This window comes from Enoplosus armatus, chromosome 8 (assembly GCF_043641665.1).
Source record: "Enoplosus armatus isolate fEnoArm2 chromosome 8, fEnoArm2.hap1, whole genome shotgun sequence".
Lineage (NCBI taxonomy): Eukaryota > Metazoa > Chordata > Actinopteri > Centrarchiformes > Enoplosidae > Enoplosus > Enoplosus armatus.
The window spans coordinates 5,014,761-5,025,786 of record NC_092187.1 but is presented as its reverse complement, the minus strand read 5'-3'; the positions used below and the strand labels follow the sequence as shown (position 1 = coordinate 5,025,786).

The 11,026-nt window shown below is 40.5% G+C and overlaps 1 protein-coding gene across 1 annotated transcript; it reads left to right on the top strand.

Annotated features, from left to right (window-relative positions):
- The first annotated feature begins 444 nt into the window (after positions 1-444).
- cox4i2 (cytochrome c oxidase subunit 4I2) lies at positions 445-6,084 on the top strand. Its single transcript, XM_070910060.1, has 5 exons — positions 445-596; positions 2,767-2,860; positions 3,582-3,746; positions 5,079-5,210; positions 5,655-6,084. The coding sequence occupies exons 2-5, from the start codon at positions 2,767-2,769 to the stop codon at positions 5,786-5,788; spliced, it is 525 nt and encodes a 174-aa protein (XP_070766161.1). The 5' UTR covers positions 445-596; the 3' UTR covers positions 5,789-6,084.
- The last annotated feature ends 4,942 nt before the right edge of the window (positions 6,085-11,026 follow it).

The following is an 11,026-nucleotide window of genomic DNA, read 5'->3' as shown; positions in this document are numbered from 1 at the left end:
GATAATGGTGGCCTGGTGCCAACCTGCGCTACACGTCGCAACTTATCTCTGTGTCTCTCCTTCTTTACCTTCTTATTTCCACAAACCTCCGTCTAACTTTCTCATACACATGCGCACACTCGTCCACTCTCCAATTTCCCACCTGCTGTAAAATATAGTCTGTGTCCTAATGTAACCTCACCCAAAGTAACCTCACCCCATCGTCTGTGCTCCGTCTGACACGAGAGCTGTGAGGAGAGCGTGGAGGAGAGAGTGAGGGAAATAAAAGAGAAAGTATCTTTGTGCTGTCTTTGTGATCTGCCGCTCAACCCACCATCTCTTTCTGACTCCGCCAGTCTTGTCACATGCTTTGTTAGATTGTTTACTTGTACTGGTTTGGTCTCTCTCCTTTCCAAGTTCCCTCCCTCCCTCTCTCTCTCTCTTCCTCCCATCCAGCCTCTCTTACCCGCCCACCAGTTGGTTCCTGCTTAGTGTTATGTGGCGATAAGTGCAGAGAGGAAACGGGAAAGAAGGCCTAAACAGCCCTTTTCTCTAAAGATTTGGTCTTTTTTCTGTTGCATCTTCTAATCCTGCAGTTGCACTTTCTTACGACTACCGTGAGTATCTATATTTCCAAAATCAAATAAACAGACTAGTGGTGTTTAGCAAGGGGGACTTGAGGGGACTAGACGGAGGGATATACCCCCACCCCCCCCTTAACCCCACACAGCTAGAGAGAGTGGCGGACGTGCAGAAAAGATTGCAAACCATGACACAGATCGAGCTGAGAGATTTGTAGCACTGCATAAATGTGCAGCAGCTATTGGTATAGGAACCTAAAAATGCTCTAGAGACAGAATGAAGTGTGTCAAACCTGTTGGTTCTGTATTCATACCAGAATAAAATAATTATCTTGAGCTTAAAAAAGATTGCTCCATATAATTCCATGCCATTTTTGTCCCTGAGGGGGTAAAACTGTTTCTTCACAATGTTTAAAAAAGTATGCGACATGAAGGCTGAATGATATTCCTTATTGAAGACAAACATTGCTGCTTCCACACAGTAAAAAAAGGATTCAGAGCAAAGAGTTTATGGCTTAAAGGAGGAAACTTACAGTATTTTTCTAGGAGTTAGTAAAACATGTTAAAGTTTTCTGTTTACTTCTGTCCCTCTCAGAAGGTCAGCTCGGACTCTCAAATTGACTAACTGCCAATTTCCGCCATTTTCATTTGCTGTGTGTGTAATAAACCACAGAACGACAGGTGAAAGGACAAACACAAAAACAATATGAGAGAAGCTCTTTAACCATAATTAAAACATTATTCCTCATTATTTAGAAAGTTAAAATCACAGACTGTGAACATGAACAATTCTCTCCAAAATGAATGCAAGGTTAATGCACTGTTTGATCTGTTAATATGATCTGTTGAGGATCACTGACCCTCTGAGGACACAATTTTGCTTCTATATTTTAATGTGCTTAATTTTATGGTAATGCCAGTATCATCGGACTGATGACCTGGTAACTATCACTGTGACCTAAAGCCGTCCCCTTTTCATTGGAGCATCAGTAACGGAGCTGCATTGGCTGATGTATAATATTTTATGGAAGAATTTCTTTCACAGATAATATCTGAACTATCAAAGGTCACAGACTTGAAGTCTATTTTAGTGGCTGCTTTCCATTTAATGTTACACTGCGGCGTATTTAACAGTGAAGGCTAATGAGGTGGCCAGACTGGCAAAGGCAGAATTTGGCATCCATCCAGGCCACCTTTATAAAGCACTTAAGGAGATCTTCTGATTCACTGTTATGAATAACAACACACAGAGAGATAAGTATGTCCACTCTTTGATTTTACAAGAGAATCAATGGCCAGTAAAATTTTCAGACTACTGCACCATAAAACATGATGAGCAATATATATTTAGAGAAGAATCGTTATATGTAAATGGAGAGAGTGCACATTTGTGTGTGCAATAGTTCAAAAATAATTGTCTTTTTTATTGCCTTAATGAACTGTTGTTTGTAGGTACTGGTGCCTTTGAGTGCTCGTCAGCGAGTCAGAAATACAACTTGTGCATTCCAGTGCTTTTGTCCTGCTTACAATTTACTTTGTAAAATAAAAATAAAACTGTATGTAGACAAAAGTCAAAGAGATGGTGAAAAAAGTGGAAAATACTTTAAACAATATGTTCTATATATAATACATTTTGCTTCATTTCCATAAATTGTACATGTTACATGACAATGTCCAAAGTAAGGTTCGTGTCATGGGAGAATGTACAAGCTAAAATATTTTGGAAATTATTTCCGACAGCACCTGAAGGCAGCATTGGTGTCAGCTGCACTAGTTGCAGAAGCTGAATTTAATAACTTAATTAGTCTGACAAACGATGTCGTTTTTCAAAAATAAAACACATTTCAAGGAAATAGCCCAAACTCACAACAAACATATTTCACAGGAAGGTTTATTTGTCTAAAATATGTATACATATTTGCTTTTGGAAATCTTTAACACCCAATTCAGTCACCCTCACCTATAAGTAGTTCACTCCTCTTGTCACCCCGAAACAGGCTATCAAAGCATTTGCAGCCAGCAGTTGTTTTCTTCCATCCATTTTAGATTAATGAAAGAAGTCAATTTATTTTTATTAAACTTTACCAAACTAAAACAATAACTACTGATACGTTTCTAAGATGCTTACCGACTTCCAAAGCAATTCCTGTGTTGTTGAAATATGTAATAAACGTGTATGTTTCTGTCACTGCCTACCTGTTTTCAGATGCTCCACCTGACCGCAGGGCGCGTGGGAAGCCTCATGGCCAGGCGCGCGACACTGGCCTTGACCACCAGCAGCGCGAGGATGGCGAGCCACGGTACCATGACACCGAAGTGTCTTTCACATCCGCCATTTAATTTACTGCCTCTGAAGTTGAACAGTGGGAGTTGACAGAAAGTTGGACAGGGATACAGGTGTTGTATCAAGTTCTGTGACCCAATTAGGAATTTCGGCTATATTTCTACTGCTAACGTTTACATGCCACTTCACACAGCCTACTTTATTTTGATAGCAGCTGCTAGCAAAATGGCGCTCCTATAGTTTTTAGATGTCTGGGGAAAATGTCAATACCTGGCCGACCTTTATTGACCCTTTTTATGTGTCGTTAATCCTCTAGCCACACAGAAGGTGGTGCAACACCTGAAGTATTTTCCCCAAAAGCATACCTGGACATTGTTAATGTGGATGTCGACTGGTACAAAGCTGGAAAACACAGCAAAGGTTGACAGTAAGAGGTGAAGCTGCATGAAAACAGATTTAAATCAACCAATTTCGACTAGTCAGTCCTTCGCAGTATTTTAATTTTATGCAGCATTTTTGTTATTCAGAAGGCTGGTGTAGCAGAACACGAGGCCTCTGTCTAAAGTGGCCTTAAACCAGCAGATGGCGCTGTTGTACCATCATGACCACACGTCCACATCGACAGATGGTCCCTGGGGCTATTGTTTGATCAACATGAGAGAAAATGTTACCATGTTATCGTACATTGTTGCAGCAGTCGGTTCCAAAAGTGACCCGTCCTGTCTCTGCCCATCCAGAGGTAGCAGAGTCGGTGGACATGTCTCAGCCGTTGTACTTGGACCGTCGGGACACCCCTCTGCCTGACAGAGCCTACAAAGAGGTCCTGACTGCTGGTGACAAGAGCCTGAAACAGAAGGAGAAAGGACCCTGGACCCAGCTGACCAGAGAGGAGAAGATTGCCTGTAGGTTCTTCTTCACTTACACACAGTGCAGCCAAAAACACACAACACGCTTAAAAACACAACTGGAATGAATATAATACACTGAATATTCACACAAGACCACCATTCCTTTGAAAGCACAGGATAACCAGTGGTAGAAGTACATTTACTGAAGTACTAGATACTTGGTACTTTAGTTGAGTATTATAGTTTTATCCTACATCATCCACTACATTTAGTGTAGGGAGTAGTGGGGTACTGTACTTTTTACTCCACTATATGTATCAGATAGCTTTAGTTACTGTTAGCAGATAAAGATTAAAAAAACCTAATGAGCGTATAAAATACAATGATTTGTTGCAGTAATTAAACAACCCAACAGCGTATGAACTAGCTAGAGTAGTCCATGTTATTACATCAGTAACAATAATCAAATATTATATCTAATAATATAACGCAGATGCCATTTTGACTGCATAGTGAGTGCTTTTGCTTTTGATACTAAAAGTAAATTTAGCGGAGAGTACTTTTACTTAAGTCAAAATTACAGAGTTTACAGAGTAAATTACATTTACTTAAGAAAAGGATCTGAATGCTTATTCCATTGTGTAATGGACATTTTACTGTCTTTATATCATCCTATGCAATGTCATAATTACCCAGCTTTAATTCTGAGTTAAAAAAAAGAACTGTAACAGACACATCAAGTATCATGTGACTGGAACACCACAAGGCTGCATGTGAAACATCTTATTGTTCAGTTCGCCTAGCCTTGACATATGCCAGCCAAACCATAACCACACTCCTTTCCCAGTACAGAGCAGAAAACGGGGACTGTGCAGCCTTGAGCAACACCTGCTACAAGCAGCGACTGGGGGAGCATGGCTCAGCACCCCCGCCTTTGCCCTCTCTTATTTGTCTCTCACTATAAGTATCTGAGGTTTTCTGTACTGGGTTATGAGTTCTCTCATGCAATAGACTAATACTCTGTTGGCTGACGGCTCATCTTCTTGCAAGAATATGATAAATATAAAAAGACAATTCTGTTGGATCAATTCTCTTTATTTCCAGTATAAGGTAACATTTTTCCACCACAATTGACATTAACACCATAATACAGTGTGTTATGTAATAAATCATCTTTTTAAATCAAGTTTTTGGACATTACAGCTACTGGACAAACTACTCAAACTTTATCAGTTTCACTTCATATGCTCAATAGTAGTCGTGTATGCATAACAAGGAATATTACCATAGTGACACAATACAGAATTATATCATATAATTTCTCTTGTTAACTTCTATCTCACCCATCTCTCCTGCCCCTCACCTCCTCCCTCACCCCCCCTGCAGTGTACCGGCTGACGTTCCATCAGACCTACGAAGAGATGAGGCAGCCGACAGAAGAGTGGAAGACCGTCATGGGCGGTATCTTCATCTTTCTGGGCTTCACTGGCCTGCTGGTCTGGTGGCAGAGAGTCTACGGTAAATCTGCCTCTGCACGCTGAGAGGATCTCTTTAAATTTGACAATGCAAGTGGCTTTCGGTGCCTCTGTCTCTTACTGGGCACAGACCTCTTTCACAGCAGACATTTTGACTTGTCACAGCAGAAAAGGCACAGCTGTAACTAACAGCATCAGTGACGTGTCTGTTCCTTTCAAGTGTCCCAGTAAGCCATCCCAGTTCATCAGCATGCACAATACCAGAGCCCCAGATCTGACTCATCTTAATGGACTTCAGGCTTTAATAATGTTATGAGCTACTCTGGTGTTTGACAGGTCAAAATGTCCACTGTGAGAAAGAATAAAGCGTCAGTCACATGCTTTCATTTTATTTTATTTTTTTGGTGAAGCATCATGTCAATATGCATGTTCTTCAGTTAATTTAAGTGCTATATACTGTATGTCTCTCTTCCTTGTTTTGCTCTAGTGTTCCCTGAGCGCCCAAGGACCTTTGACGACGAGTGGCAGTCCAAACAGCTGAAGAGGATGTTGGACATGAGGATCAACCCGGTCGAAGGCTTGTCAGCCCAGTGGGACTATGAGAAGGGCCAGTGGAAGTAAAGAGTCGGCTGGACTGTGGCTGAGGTGGGGACAGAGTCCGGACCTGTCGCCCCTGAGAGTGGATTTGTTCCACTCTGTGAAGCTGCTGTGCTCAATTTGAATGTTGCGTTTATAGCAGTCACAGCCACTAGAAAGATGGAGCCTGTCCACTGTCAACATCTCTGGGGTCTTTTTACTCTGTGCCACCTGTGACTCTCAGTCAGCAGCCTCTTCTCCAACCACTGCAGCGCTCCGTCCTGTTGTAGCCCTATAATAATAATAATAATAATAATAATAAAGTTTTGCTTGTGTCTCTGTCCCACTCCTTTATTGTCTGGAGCTCAACCGCTAATCTGATTCACTTGTTTAAAGAAAATACAGTTTTTACATCTCAGTTACTGACAGAAATTGCTGCATCAGACTGGGTTTCTTTGCAGATGAAACATTTCATTCTGCATAATGAGGACTTTTACTTTTGACACAGTACATTTTGATGATAAGGCTAAGATTTTGAATGCAGGACTTTTACTTGAATTGAAGTATTTTATACATTTTTGTATTTTCTATATATAAGGTGATTTTAAAAAAAAACACAGAAATATGGAGAATTGAAACATGACAAAACAAAAACACACACAAAGCAACAAAATCACAACATTAATTTGTAATTATAAAAGTAAACATTAGAAACGAGCAACCTGGATTCAAAAGAATAACAAAAGGCTAGTTTTGAATAATCCAAAAGAGGTTATGTATTTATTATATGATTGTTGTGGTATTGTTATTCCAATCAAAAGGGATGCTTTACCTGTTTCCATAGAAACTGAGTGACGCAAGTTAGTCTTGTTAAATGGTAGACAATATATACTAAGTTTATTAGGGTATAGAATTCATCACTGGAGCTTGAAACTAAACTAACCAAATGTAGGAGTACTGTTTATCTGCATTTCCTCTTCCTTTCTTTACATGTGGAGCTCCCATTTCCTCACATCAGTTGAGAAGTCATTTTGGGCATAAAATTAACTTCCTTCTGGCTGATTTCTTCTTCGGGAAATACCTTGAATATTTAACGTGTCTTAAAGTGCAACTCTTCATGCATGCACGCTGTAACACACCCGGCCACCATCCAAGACCGTAAAAGACACGACAGACTCGGTACATCTTCCAACATGGGCTTTATTAGGTTCAATGTAATTTAAAATTTTACAATGGCAGTCTAAGACGTACAAACAGACCACTGGACATGGCTGCGATCCCTTTGTGACCAACAAGAATGCACCAGAGACCTACATTTTTGAAAATATCCTCTCACTTTGCATTTTCTTGTCTAGTGGCAGTCCAATAATCCTAAAAAAAAACAACACAATGAATGACAATGCACATCAATGCAAAGATGGGAGTTTAAGGCCATTTGAAGGGGCACAATTATGCTTTTTACACCAAATATAAATAATGTTTAAAAGCCACCAGTTCTGCTTGTCTTAAATATGTTACTAAGCTAACGTGCTATTCTAATCAGTTTAAATAACTAGCGTTATATATAGGGTCGTGCCAATGCTGATACACTTCCTTCATTTGTGCCTCCTTCAAGAACATTTTGCCACACAGAAATTCACATGCATGCACGCACACACATGCGCACGCACACACACACACACACACACACACACACACACACACACACACACACACACACTCACATATAGTACGTGCAGGAAGGGAACTTGTTTCAGTGAGGGCCAGGACAGCAGAGAAAAGCCTGCGAGCAGCTTCTTGGTGGGGCATACACTAGAAAAATATATATATACTGTACTGGAATGTATGAGAGCAGACCTTGGCTAATAAGATGCTCAGGACATTTAGAGGATGACGCTCATCAATAGTCAATGCCGTTCTTTTCATTTGGTGAAATATTTTATACCAAGGATAACAATCAGGACTTTAGAAAGAGAAATGAATGTCTGTAAATGTGTGTAAATGCACATGATATTGTGAAATATGGGTATGAAAAGGGGCATCGATGAAAAGAGATGAGTCCTGCTTTGAAGGTGGAGGCGCAGCTGGTGTCTGGACCCTCACACTACTACTAACGTAGTGAAGGATGTTTCACACGTAAATCCAGGTTTTCCCTTCCTTTAATGTTTACTCTCTGTGACGTTTGTCCACATGGAACAATCTAGGACACCTGCCTGCCCTGCACCAGAGCTGTGTTGTGCTTTACTGTGCTGATATAACACACATGAATACAACCCAGCACATGTTGTTGATAGCTAGAGACCGTATTTGGAATAAGATCAAGATTAAAGCGCTGGGAACAGGGAGGAGTGCCCCCCCCCCCAGCTTCCCTCCCTTCCCAGTAAATGAGTCGAGCTGCCAGTTGTTGGTGCGTGAAACGCCAGGCGACAAACACTCCTCCGACTTCAGCTAAATTAAAGATGTTTAGGAACAAAGACAAAGCCTCCTTCTCCCCGTCTCTCGTGGACTACATGTGACTGGCAGGTGTGTACGTTACAGGCGTGCGTGCGTGCCGAGGTGTGTTTGTGTGAAGCAGCAGGTGGGCCAGCTGTGACTGACACACGTGACTAGGTGCAGTGACAGCCCGGGGACCGCAGAGGAAGAGGTGGAGCTGGATGGAGAGGGAAAGAGGAGGAGAGACGGACGGAGATTTGACAGATTTGAGGTGTCTGGGGAGGACGGAGGAGGAGGAGGAGGAGAAGCGGAAGGGGAGGGTGTGGACTGTGAAAGCAATGCGTGGATAACTTGTGAGTGAGTGTGTGTGAGATGAGATATGAAGGTTTGGGTGTCTAGTTTTACGGTCCCACAGCCACTGGCAGTTGCAGATTGGCTTAAGATGGTAAACAGACACATAGTGACACATTTCTAATCAAATCTAACTCAAACGACGTCTGATGCAGAACTGCACTACTGCCTCCTCAAAGACAGCTGCTTCATCAGTTTGCTACATAAATCTTCAAAAGGCAATGATGTTCACTCTGAAGCATAACTGTGTCATTGATGAATGTGAAGGTTCAAACATAAGGAATGATTATTGAATTAGCACAAAGAGAAAAAAAAAAAAAGGGAAAAATAGCCTTCTGTTTGAGCATTGCTGCACATGATTAGGATTTTATTGCAAAAATGATAACTGAAATGACTCAAACACTTTATTTTAACCCCCCTATTGAGCAGTATAAACAAATATGGCTGCAAGGTCTTTACTCAATCATTTAGTCTATAAAATGAAAATAGTGAAAAATGTCACAATTTCCCAGCACCCAAGTCTTCAAATGTCTCGTTTTGGCCCACCAGCAATCCAAAACCCAAAGATATTTAATTTACGATTACATAACATAAGAGAGAAGCAGCACATGTGAGAAGCTGATTATTTTTGTTGATTTTGCTTGAAAATTATTAATCGTCATTGACACTGACTTATCGATCAACTGACTAACTGTTGCAGCTCCACAAACAATAAATGAATTGTTTTTAGCACACTACAAGGTAGTTGTAAACCGATATTTCAAGTGTTAGTGCATTTTTTTTTCAACAATTGTAACTCATAACTTCGTATCTTGTATGACAGATAATGAATGAATATCAATATAACACAGTTGTTATTAGAGCGTGATCAATAAATTGGCCAGGACGATATATCGGCTGATATTAACTCATTGCAGATAATGCAGTGCTGGCGTATAAGTGACAAGAAACTGCAGCACAGAAAAGCCAAACTAGGTCTGAGGTCATTTAGAAACAGTGTCACCATTACATAGTTTGTCCACCAGAGATCGCTGACAAGTTGCTTTTTACACTGTAAAATATCCCACTCAGTATATACAGTATCTTGGTCAAATAAAAACAACAACAACAAATCTAAGGCTTCCATATCAAGGTTGTTTGCTTGTGTTATGTGTTTATGTTAAAAAAAAAAAAAAGAAATCAGATTCATGTCAGCATCGGTCCGGCTGAAATATGTGCAAGTGTTTCTTTATTATATTTAATTATATTTCTTATTGAATTTATCCATTTTGAAATGCATCTTCTTCAGGAATAAATCTAGTAAGTGGCCGTGGAGTGAAGAATTTACCATTGAATGATCTGTTCACGTGTGTAATCATATATTATTAAATATGATTAAAACTGTGTTATCTTGTCAATCATTTATTAACTGTTTGACATAGGAGATGTTGTTGACAAATACATTAATAAACACTTTAAAATGTCCTCATACCTGCTTACAATTACATTATAGTGTGTTATATACATGCTAAATAGAGGGGGTTAAAATAAAGTGTTTCCAAAATGAAAATGTCCAGATATCCAACCCTTAAGACAGTTACGACTGAAGAGTCTTTCAGGCTGTGTGAGTGTCGCTGTGACCGTTGCCGCTCTATCTGTTGTGTGTGTGTGTTGCTACAGTATTTGCTGCATTCCTCAGCTACTGTGTGGTAAACATGGAGAGTCTGAGCCATGGCGCCCTGCTCGTGTGAACTCAGCTGCACCGACTCTAAGAACTTGCCACACACAGTGGTCTGGCACTCAGCAGGCTGACTAAACACAAACAGGATAAAATCAAGGCCAAGTATGACCATAAAGCACGGATCAGCGGCAGCAGTGGGGTTTTAACGGTTCACAAATCCAAAAACCAAACGCACCAACAAACACAAACAAGCAGAGCAGTTTGTTTCCCATTAGGTTTTTAGTTTAAGACTCGCATGTTTTGTTAACTAAAATCTGTTTAACTCCGTTTACGGTTCACACAAAACCAAAAGGCATGAAGGACAGGGGGAAGACAAAACAATCAGCGTAGGGAGTCATGGATTATGATGTTATACTGTATGTGTTGGCGATCAGGATGGCTGGCAGGAAATGGGAACTACAGAAGCTGTTCATGGGCAGGTGCTACATCCTCCCCTGCTTTCACTCTCCATATGGCACATACAAAGCTATTGTAGAGCTGTCTGTGGGCAACAAAACAGGCTTCAAGACGGGACACGTACAGCAGTCCGGGCCCCACAACACACAGACAGGATATCAGACAGGTTTGGGTTAACTGTGAAGACTTGAATCAGTTTTAGCCTCTTTTGAGGACAAAAAAGGGAAAACCAAAATTTGTTAAAACTAATACATACAAACATAAAGGAAGAAAAACAATACAGGAACCAGTGGAGAAAGGGATAGAATGAACAATTGGTTCAGTGAATGAAAGAATAACATGTCTGCTTCTGGACAACCACATCTTTTTCATCAGGGTGGAAT

Excerpts from the sequence above, each read along its gene's own strand:
- cox4i2 (XM_070910060.1), top strand. The coding sequence starts at position 2,767 with ATGCTCCACCTGACCGCAGGGCGCGTGGGAAGCCTCATGGCCAGGCGC. Across the intron at positions 2,861-3,581 it reads CGCGAGGATGGCGAGCCACG|AGGTAGCAGAGTCGGTGGAC; the intron begins GTACCATGACAC and ends CTGCCCATCCAG. Across the intron at positions 5,211-5,654 it reads CTGGTGGCAGAGAGTCTACG|TGTTCCCTGAGCGCCCAAGG; the intron begins GTAAATCTGCCT and ends GTTTTGCTCTAG.